This window comes from Protopterus annectens, chromosome 9.part0 (assembly GCF_019279795.1).
Source record: "Protopterus annectens isolate FY-2018-M chromosome 9.part0, PAN1.0, whole genome shotgun sequence".
NCBI lineage: Eukaryota > Metazoa > Chordata > Ceratodontiformes > Protopteridae > Protopterus > Protopterus annectens.
Genome location: NC_056743.1, coordinates 1304453958 through 1304475902, shown reverse-complemented (window position 1 = coordinate 1304475902; position 21945 = coordinate 1304453958). Strand labels below are relative to the sequence as shown.

The window sequence follows — 21945 nt, the reverse complement described above, 5'->3', positions numbered from 1 at the left end:
CATTTTAGCTCAGTATATAACATACAGTTCTGTATAAATCATATCAATATTCACAGATGACATAGAATTATTATCAAAATTCTAGATAGCTGGGCTGGGAGTGTCACAGTACCTACACAAGATATCATTGTTTTAGCACTCCTACTTTAAGGATAAGCTTAGGCAATTTATTCTCAATCCCACCTTCTGGAGAGATGTTTTGGGTAGGCCACCTCAGACCTGTTTGCGGACTTTCAGCAGAAGAGACAAGCCCTGGACATAGTCAAAGATTTCTATGATGCCCTCCTTGTCACAAATTCTTCTTCTTCTTCTTCTTCTTCTTCCAAGCCATCAGCTTAATTCACTTGGAAGAAAATGGTCTTATCCATCCCAGCTATATCAACTAACTCACTAAGGAGAACATGTCTGCTGTTCCAGCAGTTGCATTCTTGATTGCTATCCAGGACTGTTCATAAGTGGTGGTTCTTCATATTTGTTCTAGTTTCAACAACCATTAAATAATAATATTTATTTATTTTTTTATTTCCATTTAGTTACAGGGAAAGTCAGACTGAGCAAACAAGCTCCCCTTTAGCTGAGGTCTGGGGAGAAAAGCTCCACAAGAAATAATAGCAGTAATACATATACAATTTACAGAATATCCATGCAACATTTAGCAGCACTACATACTAAGTGAGGATAAATGAAGTAGATTATTATGAAGTAAAAAAGTACTTTACTGCATCATAGACAACATTTGTTAAAGTACATTAGGTCAAATATAAGTATATGCATTTTATCATTAGAAGAGGAGAAGACAGAAAAATAAGAGAGAAGATAAAAAATATGCACTGATGTATCTGTACATATGCAAGGTAGGAAAGAATAATTTAGCCTGAGGAATAGCAGACACATGGCCAGGAGTCAAGCAGGAATAATAAAATTGCAGCAAATAGCATTTCCTGCTTTTGTGTGAGCTTTGTGACTTGAGAGGAGATGTTTGTCATTAGAGTAGAGAACTCTACTGGGGGAGTGGGGCTGTAGTGTACTGCTTAGGGCAGGGCATTTTTCAGGGTAAAACATTAATTTTTGTGCAAATTGAAGCTGAGAGTAGGCGAGGAGTTGAGATAGCTCAAGCCAATTTATGTGCCTGACGGCAATACAATGGTTTGTGGACTATGGCTTACTGGAAGCAAATTTGGCTACTTTATTATAGCATTGCTTTATTTTCATTGTCAGGGTGAACTGGAGGTTAGTGAAAATAGGAGAGGTAAACAGAAGTGTAGTCAGCAGTTACATGGATGCTAATGCTATCAGTCAGATGTTGTTTGACTCTATAGCAGACCTAACATCAGATGTGTTTTTTTTTTTTGACTGTTGGTTGTGGAGATTGAATGTCATGGTGTCATCTTCTATAACCCCTAGTAATTTTGGTAAAAATGGCATGTGGGTGCTTCACATGGTCTAAGTCATAGAACTGTTAGGCTCTCCATATAAATTTATCTGGCCACAGAACAAGTTATTGCTTACTGAGACTGTTTTTCAGAGGTGTTACTATCAGTCTTCATTGTTTCAAAGAGATAGCAGACTTTGGTCTTACCTTAGACCTCAATGACTTCACCAAGAAAATCCTATATGTCAGTTTCTATGTTGACTCTCCATGGGTTCATGCCTCTGCTGTATCAATGCAACTGCTTGGTATTGCCAAAAATGACAGATACCCTCCAAGACATCACTGTCTGGAATCCATACTGGGGGTAACTTCAGTTTGATATAGGTTTGCACCATCTTTAGTGCAAAGTTTTGCTATTTGTTTCTTTTTCTGTACCCAGAGCATTTAGAGATTTTGGTGTTTCAGTGTGTGTGCTTCTATCTGAAAGACTGGCTCTTGATGCCACATTTGGGGACTTAGACCTAACATATTTGACTTGAATACTCCAGTAATTGCAGTTCATCAGTGGGGTCTCCATAACCTAGAGAAGTCTTCTCTGGGACCATATCAGAGGACTGCCTTGGCATCCTGCCCACAATGAAGTTCCAGGAGGTCCCGTCACTGATATTGGTGTTGAAGATGCAGTTAGGGTCCAGGGTCCTGGTGGCTATCATCTTCACAGTTCCATCTGAGGATGCTGATGCTGCAGTGAATAGATAGTGAGATGTCCTTGGCAACAACCTCACTCCCCACCCACAAATATTCTAGCATCATTCCCAGGCAGAGGACTATCTTCTTCAATGCATGTCTTCTTTTCTTGCACCAGAATCTATCCCAGATCTTGATGTAGCTGCTTAGCTAGTGGTCTCAGAACATCTCTTACCCTACTTGATAACAAGTTTGTTGTATGATATGGTATGGAAACAAACAGTCCAGTATACACTTTTACTCTTTGTACAGATTCTAGCTGTGGGTATCATCCTTACAACAGTTCACATTCCTGGAGAAGTGACCATGCTCATGGACTCCATAAATTGCAAGCCCAGCCCTGTTCTGGACTCCCTGAACTTAGGAGTCAGGAATTATGTACTGTCAGGGTCTTCGGTGAATGGGGTTTTGAAGAATGCTGTCCTCCGGGGGCGTGGCCAAGGATGAACACAGGATAGCAGCAGATTTCTTCAGCTCCACCAATTTCATTACACTGACAGGAATTAATTACTTAAAAAATTAATTTTTGAAGTAATTTTCTTTCTAAATATGTTTGTTTTATATAGTTCTTGAACTATATCTAAAAAAGAAAGGAAATTTTAACAATATTCCTGTCAGAAATCACATTGGAAATTTTCCTGTCAGTTTATCAGTCTGAAATGAGTTCCAGTAAGACAAATTCTCAAGACTCCAGCATCAAGAAAGAACTTCAGTCTCTGATAACTATAATCCAGCAACTTACTGCTAAGATGGATAAAATGGATACTAAAATTGATACCTTCATAGAAAAAACTACAAAACAAATAGACTTGTTACATATAGACCTGCAACAACAGAAGATCCAGATGACAGGCATAGAAGAAGCTGTGAATGACATGGAAAATAGAATCCAAGAAGAGGAAATCAACATTGAGTTTCTGCTGAAACAAAATACACATTTACAAACAAAGCTGGATGACTTGGAAAATAGATCTAGGCGCAATAACATTAGGATTTTTGGACTGCCAGAAAATATTGAAGGTAACAATATTACTTCTTTTTTAACAACATGGCCCCCTAAAACTTTAGACTTACCAGAAGCATTCTCTTTTGGTATCGAAAGAGCACATAGATCTATAGCTAATACTAACTCTAACAAAAACTATCCTAGATCAGTTATAGTTAGATTTCTATCATCTTTTGATAAATAGATGGTTCTTAAATCTGCTTGGGCTAAAGCTCCTGTTAAGATTAATGAGACAACTGTGCGTTTTGACAATGACTATTCTTCCTTGGTAATAGCTAAAAGAAAAGTTTTTCTGCCACTAATAAGGGAGCTTAAAAAAGCACAGTTTAAAACATACCTTCTGTTTCCTGCCAAGCTAAAAATCTTCCTTCCTGATGGTCCTAAAATTTTTGATGACTTAGTCTCTGCTTTACTGTTTATCAAAAAAAATAAGATTTTGGATAAAATAGAGGAAATGGAATGGGCTAGTCCTTCATTAAAGAGACTGGCAACTGAAACTTCGTGGAAGACTTCAGAGAAGAAGAGACTAAAGAACAAATGATTTGTTCTATGTTTTTCTTTTTTCTCTCATCATTTTACTTCATTATTAATCTTTTTAAATATAGTTCCTGCATTTCCAGAAAGCCACAAATGTTCTGAAAAAGATTTAATCAAAGTTATTCTCTGTGTGCAAAGAAATGTTTTGTTTCATAACCAGTCAAAATATCTGAGGAACTAATAACAAGCTATTATTCAATGTGTTTCTCTTTCTGAAAAAGAGAAGTAAGGTCAGTAATTTAATACATTTTATTTTTTCTTTTTTTTCTCCTTTTCTTCTTTTCTTTGTTTAAACAATGACATTCTATTTAGATTATGTAGTGGGTAAAGGGTGGGGGAGGGCAGGGAGAGAAGAGTAATGAAAATATGATAAATGGAATAATAACATATTTATTCCTTGTAAAAAGTTTATATGTTCTTCAAATGCTATTCCTAATTATACTTTCTTGATTATACTGCTTATGCTTGTTTGTAAATAATCTGTCATGCTTTAACTAATAATAATTAGAACTAAATAATAGTAAATAATATGTTTTATTTTTAACTCTATTAATATAAACAGTAAGTACTATTCCATTGTATATACTTCTTATAGCTTTCTCTTACATTTTTTTATTTCTGCTTTACACTCTTTTATTTTCTACTCTCTTTTTCTTTTCTTTATTCTTTTTCTTTATTTTTTTTCTCATATTAATATATAGAAATGCTTTTGATCATATAGACACAGTAAATAATAAGATTTGCATAAAAATTGAGTTGGGACAAAAATATTGAGTTTTATTACTTATTAATAACTTTGGGCTTAATTTCACTTACATAGAGACTGTAATAACCTGTAAAATACATCGCAAAGGTTTTGTCATGTTTAGATGCATTTACACTGCTAAATGAATGTTTGTCACTAGTTTTTAAAAGTTTCCCGCCAAAATTTTAAGGGAGACAATCTGGGATGTGGGCTACCTCATGAACAGTGTCCTCGAGTTGTTTCAAAAGCTTCAACTCTCAGAATTCTCACAGAGAAGCTGAAAGCAGTCAATCTGACCTTTGACCCAGATATCACACTGACACATCACAGATTCAGGAAGAACACTCTACCAGGAAGTAGAACTGATGCAAATGCGACTATGTGAAGGAAAATGAACTCTTTGACATTTAAATGTGCGTTATTTTATATAATTACTTAAATATCTATGTTATAATTCATAAAATATGTCAGTTATAATGATTTTAAATGATGCAGTTTCTTGTAGTAAGTAAATGTCTTATTTTAGAAGGCATAGAAAATGAAACATTTATTCAAGTGTTTTTGAAAATCTACTTGACTGCAGCATACTAATCTGTGTTGAAAACTTATGTTCCAAACATATACATTACTATAACTCATTTAATTCATCTGATTGACAAGCATAAATAACTTTATAACTCTATTCTGGAAGAAACTGTCATGTGATATATTTTAAAGCAGTAGTATAGACATACAAAATACAGATGTTTTTTTTACAATAATGCAAGTGTTTCTGAGAATTTGCATAACTATGCAGTATGATTTATAAGAATTTCTATAAATATAATATTTTATTCTATTGACAATAATGAGTATGAGTAAAATGCTCATATACAAGCAATTCAAGGTTTTTTTTTTGGAAGCTGTTGACTGCATTTACATGACAGAAAATAGATGCATCTTAATATATGTAATGTCTGAACCATATTAGCCAAAGTTTTTGATTTAAATGAATGTTAGAACTTATTTTTACATACTTTGAATAAATTAATATGTAAATATGCCTTCCTTTTTTTTTTCTCTTTCTTTCACTCTCTCTCCCTCTTTCACGTCTTTTATTTCTCTCCTCTTGGTTCCTAATATCAAGTTTATTTGAATGCTATTTGAATACAAGTGTATTATATTACATAGATGTATATAGTAGTATGAATAGTTTTTAAAAAAAAAGTTTATTTTAGTTTATATGATGCTGTTTTATCAAATGTGTAGTCTTGTCTTACTAGATAATTGAATTGAAAGCTGTTAATTTAAGTTAAATATAACCAGTATTAAATTGATAAGGTGGTAGCTGAGGTACTGCTGCTTAGGGTAGGGGGTTAACTTGAGTGGTAAATACTACTCTAAGTTGGAGTTTTAACTCCAGGCTGGATGCAAGGTTTAATCCTTACATTATTTTCACTTGTTCATTGTTATATGTATATAGTTTTGACATCCACAATATATTTTGTACACTCATTGTCACTACAAACAAAATTGAATCCTATACAAAATCCCATAAGAAATTCAATAAATACAGCTATATTTAAAGGTACACCTAAAGGAGGAGATGTAACATTACTTATGTTGTTATTTGTTATTTTGATCATAAGATTCTTAAGTTTTAAAAATGCCAAATGACATCTTTAAAAGGAATTTCTTTAAACATTAATGGATTGAATAATCCGTGTAAAAGGGCAAGCCTAATAAGATACATTAATTTACATAAGGCCAACTTAGTCTTCCTGCAAGAAACCCATCTCTTGAAAAAAGATATTGATAAACTAGCCACAAACAAATATACAGTATTGGTTAGTTCAGAGCACACTCAGAAAAAAGAGGAGTGGCTATTTTATGGAATAAAAGTATGCCCATTCCTAAAACCATTAAGTCTTATCAGGATGACAAAGGAATGTTTTGTATGGTTACAATACAAATTAATGGGAAGACTTACACTTTAATTAATGTATATTGGATACCTGGAATTGGTATTAATACAGTGAAACATCATCTTGATAAGATCTTATCATTCTCTATAGGAGATATTATTTTAGCTGGTGACTTTAATTGTATATTACATGAAAGTGATACTACCACTATAGGAAAAAGAAGAATTACATCTAATGCAAAACATTTAAATGATTTTGCTAATTCTTATCATTTGAATGATATTAATAATCAGATAGATTCAAAATCATTGCCATACACCTTTTTTTCTAACAGATACAAAACTTATTCAAAAATAGATAGGGTCTTTATTTCTAACCAGATGGTAACAGATTTAATTAATTCCAAAATAATTTCATGTCCTATACCTGATCATAATTCAATTGTTTTTGAATTCATGATAAAAAATACTCATAATGTTCAGATCAAAAGGATACCAGCATACTTAACTCAACTAAAAGACTATAACGAATATATACTTTCAGAAGTACAACATTTTCTAGACATAAATAATACTCCTGAAGTCTCCATTGTCTATGTTTGGGATGCCTTAAAATCATATCTATATGGACAAAGTATAAGATGGTATAATAATAAAATGAAATCTTGGGATAAGGAATTGTTAGATATTCAAAGTAAATTAGACTCTTATAAACATAATAATAAAGAAAATATTATGGATAAGAAAGTCATTGAAGAAATAAACAAACTAAATGAGAAATACAAAGAAATTTTAACTCATAAAGTTAAAATAACTCTAGAGAAATACAAGTTTTGTCTTACTCAATAAGCCCCAAATACTTACATAGACTTAAAAATAAAACAAAAAGGTTGAATAAACAAAACCATATCAAAGAAATCTTTTCTCTAAGGAAAAAGAAGAATGTTTCTAGTCTACCAGAAATACTAGATGAATTTAGAAATCATTTTCACAATATTAACAATAATAACATTAACATGGAACCTAAAGATAAAATAAAGGAGTTTATAACCACAAACATGAATAAAAAGCTTAATAAACAACAGATTAAACTATTGGACAAAAGTATTTCATATACAGAGGTTATTACACAAATAAATAAGCTTAAATCAAACAAAGCACTGGGTAATGATGGTATTATACCAGAGATATATAAAATCCTTTCTAAAAGTACATATTCATTAATACATAAGGTTTTTATTTTGTCCCAAACTGAGTTAATAACCCCCCCCATCTTGGCAATATACATTTATTTCGCCAATTTTAAAACCTAATAAAGATCCAACTAGATGTACTTCATATCGGCCCATCTCATTACTTAATGTTGATTATAAAATGTTTATGAGTATTTTTGCTGATAGATTGAAGACAATCATTCCCGGCATTATAGATATAGATCAGACAGGCTTCATTGTAAATAGAAATACTTTTGATAATATAAGAAGAACTTTAACATTAATTGATTTTGCAGATAGGAAAAAGAAAGATTTAACACTTATTAGTCTTGATATAAGTTCAGCATTTGATTCAGTAAGTTGGGACTATCTGTTTACCTTACTGAAGTGCACAAACTTCTCAGATGCATTTGTAAATCTAATTGAGCATTTATACAAAGGAACGTTGGCTTATATTAAGGTAGGAACATATGTTTCACAAAAATACCCATTCTTAAAGGTACAAAACAAGGATGTCCACTTTCTCCACTATTATTCACTTTAGTAATGGAGCCTTGGGCTAATTTGATCAGAAACAGTACTGACATAGAGGGTTTTGAAATAGATGAAAATACAACATCCAAAATTCAACTTTTTGCAGATGATGTTCTAATTACATCAGCAGGATCTAATTCTTCTATGCAGTCTCTATTTGATAAAGTGATGAATTTTAAAAGTATTTCTGGTTTAATATTCAATGAAGAAAAAACTAAAATACTACCTATATATATACACGAAAAATATTCTCATTAGTGATTTTACTAAATATGTACCCAATTCAGGTCAGATAACTTATTTAGGTATAATACTATCTAAAGATATTAAATCTATTATATATAATAATTATAATACCTGTTTTCTTAATATACAAAATCTTTTTAATACCTGGAATAATATATTTTACTATGGAGGAGAGACTTACAATTATTAAAATGATAATATTCCCCAAGATTTTATACTTAATACAATCAATAATACTTCCACCTACAAAAATAATTATCAAGAAACTGAATACACTAATGTTAAATTTCCTATGGGCACCTAATAGACCTAGGATTGCATTAAAGAAACATACTAATAGCTGGTCTCAAGGGGTATTTCTTTTCCAGACTTTAATTTATATACTATCTCTTCTATTGTAAAAGTTATTACTTTATTAATAGATCAGTCATATGTCGCAAAATGGAAAGATTATTGGGAGCTAATTAGTATGCACTTCATGAAAATCTCCTTAACACATAAAAATATGATTGTAAATAACTCCATGTTATGGTTACTAAAGGAATTTTGTACTTCACCTATTACACCTAAACATATGGTTTGTTACCCATTAAATATTATTATTAGCTATCATAACTTTATATTCATGCACCCTAAGTATAGGGAATGGAATTTTATTATATTCCTATAATGTATACTCAGGGTATGCTTTTGTCATCTACTTCTGAAGGAACTCATTTAGCTATAGATAATGATCTAAAGTACTGGTATCAGTTGATATCTGATAATAAAGTTAAAAATCTAGATTTCTTAAAACAAGAATTTGATCTAAGAGAAACTTGCTGGTTAGAGGTTCAGACCTTTAGACAACATCTCATTGATAGAATAGATCTAATGTCTATAACAGTTAAAGAATCTATTCCAACACTGATTGATTACTTGATATTAAATTTACAACATAAAGTTTCTGATAAAGGTAAACTTTCATACATACATAAAATTATCAGACAAGAAACTTTTACAGTGTAGATACATACTGGAATTATTTCACTTCTATTAATGGGGACCCACCAAATCAACAAGATAAACAATATATATTGGAATCTGCCTATAGAACTACGTCTTCCATTGTCTGGAGACTTTATACATGGAAATTTTTACATAGATCTTTTTATACACCTTTGATGATGAATAAAATAAATAATAAAGATAATCTATGTTAGAGATGTAATGTAGAAATTAATGCTGACTGGGCTCATATGTTTTATGACTGTATAAAATTGAAAGAATACTGGAAGTCAGTTAATAAATTTTTGCAGGCTCTTTTTACAGATAATTTCATTATTTCTAAATCTCTTATATTATTCAACACACCTGTACCTCAAAGTGTTAAAAAGGTTAAGCTTCCCTTGTTATGGTCTATTCTAGCAGTGGCTAGGAAAATAATAACCAGAAATTGGATTTCAGATACACCTCCTTCGTTCAATGAATTTAAAAATGTTATGAATATAGTGTGCCATATGGAAATAAACACAATTAGGTCAAGAACAACTAGAAAAACATCTTATTATATTGTATGGGATAATTTACAAAATTTGTTAAAAAATCCTAATTTCAATAGCATGGTATTTTAGTTTAATTAATTGATCTGATTGTAGTGGATGTCTTTGTAAATACTTTAGTTGTTTTGTTGAATGTTATAATCATATCTATTTTTAATTACTTGTCTAAAATTGTTATGATATTTCTCTTGTATGTTAAAACAATAAACCTGTTTTGCCTGTTTTGAAAAAAAAAAAAAAAAAAAGAATGCTAGATTCAAAGATGGCTGCCATTCTGTAAACACTACTGATCTGCATCTCTGCATATAACCTGTGGAAATCTAAACCCTGAGGTGGTATCAAGAACTTTTAAACAATAAATCTTGGTAAAAATAACTTCAGCTGCATCCATCTAGTATCCAGGAAGTGAACAAACTAAGAGAAAAAATACTATCTAAGAGGATTATTACAGAGTATCTGTCTCTGAAGAGATTCTCAAACAAAGGAACTGACTATTCAGAAGACTCTGAGTTTTACTGCTGACATAAATGTCGAGGGAAGACAAAAATATGGACACAACTACCACAAAAACGAAACTCTCAGAACTGCAATCACCGGAAAAAGATGTTACTTCGAAAAGACAAAAAATTATTAAACAACAGGAACAATCAAAACCAGGGACTAAAACTAAGCCTGATCCAATGCTGAACATGGAGGATATCAGAGCTGCTCTGTTACCCATTCAAGAAGCTCTAAAAGAATTAACTGTACAAGTACAAACTTTTGGAATATCCTGTACTCAAATCCTTGAGAGAATGGATAAAAGTGAAGCCCGGATAGCAGACAATGAAGATAAACTAAATCTGTTAGCACAAAATCAGATGCACATGAGCTTGAGATTCGAACTATGCAAGCCAAAATAACTGATTTAGAGGCAAGATCTAGAAGGAACAATGTAATTGTCAGAGGAATACCAGAGTCTGTACAATATAATGACTTAATTACATCCATTCTACAAATATTTACAAGTATTCTTGCAGATCCTGATTTGTCAAAACAAATAATCATAGAAAGAGCCCACAGAGCTCTAAGGGAATCACAGGCTTCTAACAGTCCAAGACCTGTATATGTTAAAATTTTGAATTATCAGGATGTTAGCAAGATTCTCTCAACTAATAAAAAAAATGGAGGGTATGTTATGTGGAACAATAATAGAATTTCTGTGACTCAGGACTTACCTCTCCAGATCAGGCAAGCTAGACAAATGCTATCCCCTTATTGTAAACTTCTTATTGAAAAGCATATAAAGTTTCAGATGAAGTATCCTAATACTTTAATATTCACAGTCGAAGGGTCCAAATATTCGGTTTCGTCAAAAAATGAAGCAAAAGCTACCTTTTTGAAGCTTTTTAAGGTTTTGCCTGCTTCTGAGACTTGATCTGGCTCTCCGTAGCGACTGGCATGGTATCCGAAGCTGGATTTAGCTGCTACTGTGGATCATGGTCTTGGTAATCCTTTGTTTGCTTCTTGTTCTGTGTTGGGCCCCTTTCTGTTGAGATAAGAGTTCGTTTTTTAAATCCTAGACTTTCGAGACTGTTTTCCAAAGTTTTATTGTCTTTACGAAGTCTGCTCTTCTGCGTAGTGACAGGAAATGATTCTGTAGCTTCTAAGGAGGCTTTATTCACTGTGGCACTTCCGGGAGTGCGTCGCTGTCAAGGTTCCCCCTTCGCGATCGTTTAGACTGTTTTTCAGGCTTGGGAAGCCGAAGAGGACTATGCTGGACTGATTTAAAGTAAATGCAACATCGAAGAAAGCTGTAAAATAGTACTTTAAGCACATATGTTCAAGATGCTGCATGTTTATTTCTCCTAATGGTCAAAACTTCTTAATGTTAAAGTATAATAATGCTGAACAAGGAATGGTTAGACAGGTAAGCATTTAGGGCAGGATTCTCCCTTAACATTATTAAATGTCTGTATGTTTGGGCATAACACTGAGAAATGCTAATGTTTTTAGCTTAAACATGTGAAAATGTATAACTAAACATCAGGGTTTTTTGGATGCTTATAGGACTATATTTTTACAATAATGCAGGTTTTTAAATGTAAATAATCTTGTCTAAAAACTGAACTCTCATTTTATTGTATAAGCAAGGGGTTTTTAATATAGGTAATTTGAATTGTTCACTTGAAGTTTAGTTAGAAATAAGGAAAGTTAACTATTTTTACACAATAGATGTATATGTAATGTTTTGATTTGATGTTTTTAGACAGTAATAACTTTTTATTAGGATGAGACAATTAATACTTATATGATGTTTCTAGTTAGATAATTAATGATTTACTCACAAGTAACTGATACAAGAGATGTGGATTAATAGTGGTGTTTAATAGGGAATGTTTAGATTAGGCTTTGTAGAATTAGAGTTAGGTGTTATAGGTTTTGATTATACTATATGTCTTATTTATTGTTACCTGAAGTATATATCAAGGACTATGTTAGTAGTTAATACAATTGTTTACTCTATGCAAAACCTATACATGTCCTGGTCCAAGGGTAGAGTGGGTAGGCACTGGTATGGGACGGGATATCAAGAATGCTTCCAAATCATATATATTGTCAAAAAGTCTCTGAGTACACTTGATCTTTTCTTTTTAAAGGTTTCAAAAAATGAATAACAGAGTAAAATGTGGGAAATAGACTCATGGAATATAAAAGGGCTCCAGAGCTTAAAGAAGAGGAAACTATTTCTTCATTTACTTTTTGCAGTCTGGGGCGTGTTTTACACTACTTCAAGAAACACATTTAACTAATGATCAATGGGCAGAGATCAAGAAAAGGAAATGGATTAGAGAGGTCATAGCTTCAGAAGGTAAGACCAATAGTGCAGGGGTAGCCATAGTTATTAAAAATCAATATCAAGGTAAGATTCTGGACTCTAAAATAGATAAGGAAGGAAGATGGTGCTTTGTTACTCTCTCTTCTAAGATACATGATAAACCTATTTTACTTTGTAATGTATATGTACCATGTAGTAATCAACAGTGTTTTATAGCATCATTATATCCGTTGTTAAACCAATATAACAATTATTATATAATAATAGGAGGAGATTGGAACTCTTATCAAAATCCAAAATTGGATAGGTCTTGTTCACAAAGGTAATTTAATAGGCAAGCGGTGGTTGCATTAAATGATTTGAAAGAAGATTTCCAACTATATGACCCTTTTAAATATACGAATAATCCTTCCAATACAAACAATTTTACTTTTTATTCACCGTGTCACAAAATGTGGTCGAGAATAGATTTTTTTCTGATTTCACAAACAATGATTAATTTTGAACCATCAGTTCTCATACATGCGCGTTATTTGTCGGATCATTCAAAAATCTCATTACACTTTTCTAAAGATTCTATGCATAATTTGTCTCACAGGGGCTATAATTGGTCTTTAAACCCAAATCTATTAAATAAGGAAGAAATAATACAGGAAATCATAGATGTTCTTAATAGTTTATTAGTTAAGTTGGAGAATTCTCAACATTCTCCTGATATAGAATGGGCAACAGTTAAGACGCAAATAAGAGGGATCTTCTTGCAAAAGCTTCATATTATAAAAAAATGTATATTAGAGAGATACAAGATTTGGAAGTTAAAATAAATTCACTTGATCAAAAGCTGATTCTGAATTACAACACTCAAACAGAGGAGGAATTATTCAAATGCCAAAAAGATCTTTTCTTAATTCAAAATAATAGGTTGACGTTTTATGAGCATAAAATGTTAGTGAGGTATGCTAATCATATTCAAACACCATCAAGGGCATTAGCTAGAATTATTAATCAATCAAAATCAGCATCTGTAATTTCGGAAATACAGCTTGACAATACAATATATTCTAAAACTGCAGATATTATTAATGTTTTTGAAAGAATATACTCGGATATTTATGCGGATCAAAAGGATCTATCTTTAAATGGATCTACTGAGGAATTTTTCCAGAAAATTAGTTTCCCAAAAATAGATGATATTTCCCAAGAAGACCTAATTAAACCTATATCGAGGGAAGAAATAACTGATAGAATCAAAAATTTCAAGTCATATAAGGCACCGGGGCCTGATGGCCTGACTGCTGAATTTTATAAAACTTTTTGTGATATTCTGGGTAAAATACTATTGATTGTATTTAATTATATAATTAATAATAAAATTAATGATCTCCATTTTAACGCATCAAAAACTATCCTTATACCTAAAATGAATACTGATACTCAGAATCCGGATAATTATAGACCTATCTCACTTTTAAATGTTGATATGAAAATTTTGACTTCTATCTTGGCTAATAGATTGAAAAGAATTATGAATCAAATAATTTCTAGCGAACAAGCTGGTTTTGTAACTGCCAGACAAACAAGTGATAATACATTAACACTACATTCATTAATTTCTTATGCTAAGCAAAAGAATTTAAATATTTATGCACTCATAATTGATGCTAAAAGGCTTTTGATAGGGTTGATGTAGGATTCTTGTTTGACACTTTGCCACAGTTCAACATACCCAAGGAATTTATATCATGGTTACAAATTTTATATACTAATCCTTACACTACTTTGTATATTAACAAAAGTTTCTCTAAAAGAATACAACTTAAAATGGAACACGACAGGGCTGTCCTTTGTCTCCCTTGTTGTTCAATATATATTTAGAACCTTTATTTTTATATATTAAACAGAATGTATATCATAATGCACCCATATTATATGGAACAAAAATATCCATGGCGGCGTTTGCTGATGACCTTAATATTTACTGCACAACACCAATATCAGATACTGAAAAATTACTGAAAGCGGTGGAGAACTTTATGTAATATCTAATTACAAAATTAACCTCAAAAAACAAGCATATTTCCCTTAAGGACTCCGAAACCCTTTTCACTTCTTTCATTGGTGGGACAGGTTAAATCTGAAGAGAAAATTAAATACTTGGGTATTACCTTTTCTACAGATGATAAGGAGTTTTATAACACTAACATTAAATTAGTCTGGGATCACATAATATTTGATTTTAAAAGATGGAAAAATCTAAAGTTACCGGTATTAGCAAAAGTTGCAATTATTAAAATGAATGTTTTACCCAGATTATTATATATATTTAGATCTGCTCAAGTATTCATTTCCAAAGGGTTTTTTAAACAAATCCACAGGGAATCCGCTAAGTTTATTTGGGATCCAAAAAAGACCAGAATATCATATGACAAATTGATGACCCCAAAAAGTAAAGGGGGACTAGACCTACCAAATTTCGAAATGTACTATTTAATAATAAATTCGAACAGAATCTTAAGAATTGCTAACTATGATATATCTAGCAATAAATGGACACCAATGTGGGTAACTGTGAACTATAAATATATCTCGAATTTGAATATTAACCCCAAAGCAGTACCTTTTTAAAAAAGGAAATGATTAAATCGTATGATATAATGGATCACATTAAATTATATATAATGTCAGTACAGAATTTATTTGGATCTCTAAATCTTATCCAGCATATGATGGTTTTCCAACCTTTTCATAGAAATCCTAACTTGAAAATTAATAATAAACTAATAAATCTTAAAACTTTTCCTCTTATGATGAATCTTACCTTACTTGATATATATCCTTACTTAAAAGAATCCATTAATACAATAAGACAAGAAATGAATCTGCCCAAATCATATTTAACTATTTTGAGACAGATTAAGGAACTAGCTATAAGTTATTTTGATGACTTTAAAATTAAAGATGAAGAAATAACAAAATGTTTTAACTTATGGCAATCTCTTCAACAAGATGTCAAATATATAGCAGCCACTAATAAATTAATAAAGGATTTTAAATTTCAGAATACAGTACTTATTTCAAAATATTGGAGGGAGAAATTACCACTTACAGAGGACAAGCAGTTCATGAAGGCAATTAATCTAACAACGAAATCAATATCTTTCCAAAAATTAATGTATACTCAACTTATGATTTTTGGCAATGCCTATTATACACGCCTCAGATTGCACAAGTTTAATTCTAAAAACTCTCCAATCTGTCCATATTGTACAGATCAAACAGCAGATCTTCTTCATATGTTCTGGAGCTGTAAATGTATCTATAAACTCTGGAATTCGTTAAAACTGCAACTCCAAAAGATGGGATATCAAAGTTCAACACTTTCACGGGAATTCATGATATTACATATCCCTCCAAAACAACTTCCTAGATCCCAAGTCACTATATTTATTAATATTTTCTTACTAATGAAACTTTATATAGTCACAAACTGGTTAAATCCATCTCAAACCTCATGGAACAATTTTAGGACTTTAGCAATAAGGCATATATTAGCTCACAAACTACTTTTGAAGGATCATAATAAAAATATTAATAACCCAAAGATATGGGAACAAATTTTTAATATCATACTGGCATAATATATGGAGATCGAGTGTATTGTGAGACATATATACTCATTACGGGAAAAGATGTTAATAAGTAAAGATTGAGATAACTGACTTATGTAAAATTCTTTTGTTATATGTTTCTGTATAACTTGATGTTACATTTGGAGGCATTCATGTAAATATTGTATATATGTTTTTGGGATTGAACTAGATAGGATAGTTAGAAAGTATTAATAATTTTTTGTTTTGTTTAAGTTTGTATGGAAAATATTAAAACAATAAAGATTCATTATTGAAAAAAAAAAAGAATGCTGTCCTCCCTATGTTCTGCTTAGTTTAGTGAGAAAAGGAAGGTGATTATGGGCACATTCTAACTGATGGTGGTAGGGAAGATTTCCTGTAAGCCTTTCTGCATTCATTGTAATTCTGTGCCTCACTGTCAAATTCAGATATGAAAGATCAAAACTCATCTTTGCTGCTTTTTGGTGGCCATGAAGAGAGATTTCAGGCTATCAGACTCAGGGCAGTGTTTCCTGGCAGTACTAGAAATTATTGCAGCTCAGGTCAAGGGAGTCCCTTTTAGTGGTTGGTGACAACCTGCTCACAGGACCTGACTGCTGTTCTATTACAATGGTCCTATTGGACCCCCCCCCCCATCTTGAGCTTCAGGACATAATTTATGCTGCCAGGAAGCTTTACTTCACCAAATATACTCTCTAAAGTGGAAAGCTTCACCAAATATACTCTCTAAAGTGGAAGACATTCCTTGTTTGGGCAGAAAGGAATCTAGTACCACCTCATTTGGTTAGTTTATAGGTGGTCATGAACTATTTCAGATACCAGATTGATTGGATACGAGTCATTCCATGTCTGTGGCATCTGTGCTCATTATAATTGTGCAGTTAGTATATTTAAGCTTGAAGTTGCTAGGGCAGAGCACTCAGATTGCTGGGGATGTGGGTGTATGGCAGGCTGAAGTCTCCCAAATAAAATAGGTGCTTTTGATATTTTTATGATGGTTCTATACCATTTGAGACTATGTGAAAAAGAATATTACGTATTTTCCTTTTAAAGTCAGTGTACTTTCTTTTTGATTTTTTTTTGATGGTTTGTGTAGCAGATGTATCAGCATCGATGAAATGCATATCTGTGTTGTAGTGGGCAAACACATGCACAAACACACACACACACACGCACACGCACACGTACACGCACACACACACACACACACACACACACACACACACACACACACACACACACACACACACACACACACACACACACACACACACACACACACACACACACACACACACACACATATTTGAGGATAAATAAAAAAGAGAATGGTTCAGTACGTCAACATCCAGTTACAACAGAGGCCTGGTGGAGAAAACTCACTCTGCAGAGTTTAAGTCAGTGCAAGATATCTTCAGATACATAACAAAGAATAAATTAAGTGCAAAACATTTTAATGCTCAGTACTGCATATTGCATACAGTGTGTATTTTATATGACACAAAACCTTATTAAATAGTAGTGTATGTTAACCTGCTGACATGGAGGCATGATGCCCATCTAGAATATCAGTGAATCATGTTTGGGAATGAGCCTATATCCTTGAAGAGCTGGATTTAGTGGGGAGGGAGAATATATGTTGGATACATATAGTCTTTCAGTGGCTGGAGAAGCGGAAACTGACTTATTTATGACAATAGATATAACTGACTTCTGAGAGGAGAAGCATCAATGTATGCACCTACCCCCTGGTATCAATGTCTGCTGTGACATAGAGATGACAGGACAAAAAGGTTGGTCACATGGCAAGGAAAGAGATTATTGTGAAGGGATTGTGAAGGTGTCACTGATCCCACATCTAGCCCTTGAAAGGGCTGCTTAGCCTGATTACTTAAGTGTCGTAGGAATACCTAATGTCAAGTCTCCATATAGATGTGATTCGGTGTGTAATTAAAGTAGATTAAGAAGACCAGTTTCTGTAAACGAGTTTGGTGGGAACTGTGTGTATGATATCCACATGTATAGGTTGTCAGTATCCTAAAATTAGGTGGGGAAAAAAGAAAGATATATAGAGAGAAAACAGCATGCATACATTTAACTTAAAAAGCCAAATTTAAAAGTTGCAAATATCTGTTTACAGATCACTACTTTGACATATAAATACTTAAATTATAACTAAAGTCAGGGTCTTGTGAACATTTTTCATTATTTTTTATCTGATATACTCACTTGTACAGCTCAGCCAGAAAAATATCCAGGCTCTTCAGTTCTTCAAACAGGTCTAAAAATGTAAACAATGTGAACAATTACTGGTTAAGAATGTCATCAAGTAGAACTTGGTCCAAATGTTAATAATTAAGATGCAGCTAAAAGGATACATGTATTACTATTTACACTTTTCTTTCCTTTCTGGTTCCAGCAGCATCTTACCTTATTTATTTCTTATCTTGGAATGTAGGGCATTAGGAGTAAAGGGAATGTGAACGTGTTTAGACTGCTCTGCTATCAGATCACAGTACTTCTGCACTTGATGTCCTGCAGGGCCAGTTACTATTTCATCCTACCCGTATGGGTCTGCTTGTTGTATAAGTGGTTGGGGGAACTACACATCTTCTCAGCTAGCCACACCAGTCCAAGAACTGCAAGAATCTGAGACCCAGGGCCCTCTATTCACATCTGTAGTAAAGATCCCTTGTTTCATGAAATATGAGTTCTAGTCATTTTTAGCTGCACCACATTTATATTATCTTACAGCTTTACACAAAGCACATGTACAAGACTTACAAAGGATGAAAGCCTTGATTCATTTGTATGGTTCTAGGCAAAACTCTGTCTGTGGCTGAATGCAGTCCCTGGTCTTTATGCATGGATTGTGATTCTAACTGCTGACATTATAATTTACTTTACATTTCACTTTATCTTCTCTCTTTTGCTCAACAAAAATGTTATTTGATAATAGGATATTAAGGAATTTCTATAAACCATTCAGTAGTGTAATATACACTTTACGCACAAAAAATATCATATGACAATAGGGCATTGGGATAGACTGCCCTTCATGTGATGTAACAAAGGTCTTATTTTGCATTTATACATACTGTTGTCCCCATGTAGTATGGCCTCTGATGTTTTTAAGGAGTGTTAACAACATGGTATAATGGGTCCACCAATGTTTTCTGATGGCGCAACATGACTGTGAGGTTGAAGAACTCAAAGGTGACTCCACTACATCCGATTCCAAGTGCTGCTTGTCACCATGAAGTTGCATCAGTGTACATACTCATGGCTTGAAGCAGTGATGTAAAGTTGCCTTCAGTTCCTTTACATGACAATACCACTCTCCTTGTTTACAGCATACCATCTTGGTGGTCAGGGAGTCTTCTTAGTGACAACAGCTCATGTATTCCAGACTTTCTCTCTCTAACTTGATACTAACACACAGATCTGCACACAGCTCTAGTAAATCACACAAATAAGTGCTTCCAGTTGTAGAAGAAACAAAATATTTACGTTTTATGCTGACTTTTCTCCTTCACTGTAATGCGGTTTATAGGCTGTTGCTGAAATCTGCCAACCTGTACAGATGCTGTGCTTGTAGTGTACTACCCTGTCCTATGTTTGTGAGAATGACTCCGGCAGCAGTGATGAGAGCAATGACACATCATGGCTGAAAGTGGATCTGGCTGCTACAGATGTTTTGTGGGCTTTCTCTGGCTTTAAGGCACAGAAGGACATAGCTCTGATTTTGGAGACATGGGTTCAGGTAGTTGGCCTAGACACTGGACAAGCTGGCCATAGAGTGGTGGGATAGATGAACACCTTAAAATGCTTGGGATTCCTATCTGCTTTTAGTCATTGGTAGAGGCTGGATTCCACTGTAATCATATAAATATTATGGGATATTGATTAGCTTTGGTAGCAGATGTGTACCTGGAAGCACATGCAGATAAACTACAGCATTAATTGTCGTTGCAGTCTATGATACATAAAAGGAGGGGTTTAACAGTAGGCCAATGAGGGAAACCTTCCCTACATTCAGGATGGTGGTATGCCAGGACAAAACACTCCCATCTCCTATTTTCTGTATTGTGGAGATTAGGGATGGCTACTGACACATATTGGATGGTGGTGTGGATATCAAGAACAGAAGTGTAGGGAGGGGGATGTTGTGGTCTGTCTGGACCACTATCTTTATGGCATCATTAAGCTGTGGATAATGAGGACTTACATTTTTATGACAAAAATATACTTCTATTCAAACTCTGTAAATTCACTGGTTGTGAACTGTGTACAATTACTAAATAACATTTTAGGTATTTCTCGTCAAATAATCATGCTTTTGAGCCATAATACTTGGCAGGAAAGCAATGTATTTGCCATTTGAATAATAATCCATCACAATAACTAGCTAATTGTTTCTCTAAGGCTCATGTTCAGAAGCAGATTTCTGCTAACGGTCTTGCAATAGTGTTGTAGCCTCTAGGGCTTCTTTTTCTTGTTTTGGATTGCCTGCAGGACATAATGAACATATAGTTATAAGTTTTTTAAAATGTGGTAATACCTGACCACCACACTGACAGCTGGGCCCAGCTGACATTTACTTAAGCCAAAAAAAAAAAATTATGTATTTTATGACAAATGACAAAGCAGTGTGATTTGAAGACAACTTGTGTGTCTCACTCTTCTGACTGAGGAGGTCTTTCCATGTATTTTTCAGGCAGCAGAAAGTGTGACTATGCCGTATTTCTTGACCATTCCTCTCTGAGGCACCTGATAACCTTCTGGAATTCCATGTTCTATCTCCAAAATATGCAGCAAAGTCTAGTAGATTTAGGATCTTTGTCTGGAAATGTTTACATAGGTATTTTTATACCCCAAGTAGACTTGAAAGAATTTTTCCTCAAGTGGATCGCAAGTGTTGAGGTGTGATGGGGAAGAAACAGACAATTGGGAGCATATTTTTTGGGAGTGTAATGTGTTCGGATGCTGTCCGGTTCAATTCTCAGCTAGAGCGTCTTCTGCGTGGAGACATGTGTGAATGGGCGTACCTTCGTTGAAGGTTGTGCATCAGGCCTAGCAAGCCGGTACGTAAAAATCAACTGCCAATCATTAGCGGACCGGAGTTCCTCTGTGGCGACCCCTAACCGGGAAAAGCCGAAAGACACAAACAAACAAACAAAATGTATTCGCAGACTTTAAAGATTCCCTGCAGACCGCTGTGCCAGGCATGCTGGTTGAGCAGATTGAATTGACAGGGGAGATGATTTTTTTTTTGAGTTGTGATACAAAATCTGAATTGCTTAGACATAGTAAGGCCTTGCTGAGCATACTTATGATGGCTGCCAAAAAAAAAGCAATTATAGAAAATGGAAATCCAAGTCTAAACCAACTATACTAGAAGTAGTGAATATAGTAACAGAGATAAAACAACTGGAATTGGGATCTTTAGAAAAGGGTAGGAGTAAACTACATATAAAAAAATGGTAATCGTGGGAACAATATATCCAGAGAAGGAACAAGGTTTAAAAGAAGGCAGAATTTGAATGAGCTATACAATGCTTAACTGACAATGACTGGATAGATTATAAGTGATGTATAATGTTTGCAACTACAGTTGTGTCAATGTTGCTTGTTTCTCATTTATATAAATGTA

General features: G+C 33.3%; 1 protein-coding gene across 2 annotated transcripts in view; it reads right to left on the bottom strand.

Annotated features, from left to right (window-relative positions):
- Positions 1–21945, bottom strand: part of LOC122812027 (cytosolic purine 5'-nucleotidase-like) — a 563563-nt gene that overhangs the window by 129421 nt on the left and 412197 nt on the right. For both annotated transcript variants that reach the window (XM_044084264.1, XM_044084265.1), the window contains one exon: positions 18522–18573. In XM_044084264.1, coding sequence (XP_043940199.1) covers positions 18522–18573 — 52 coding nt within the window. The remainder of the gene's footprint in view (positions 1–18521; positions 18574–21945) is intronic.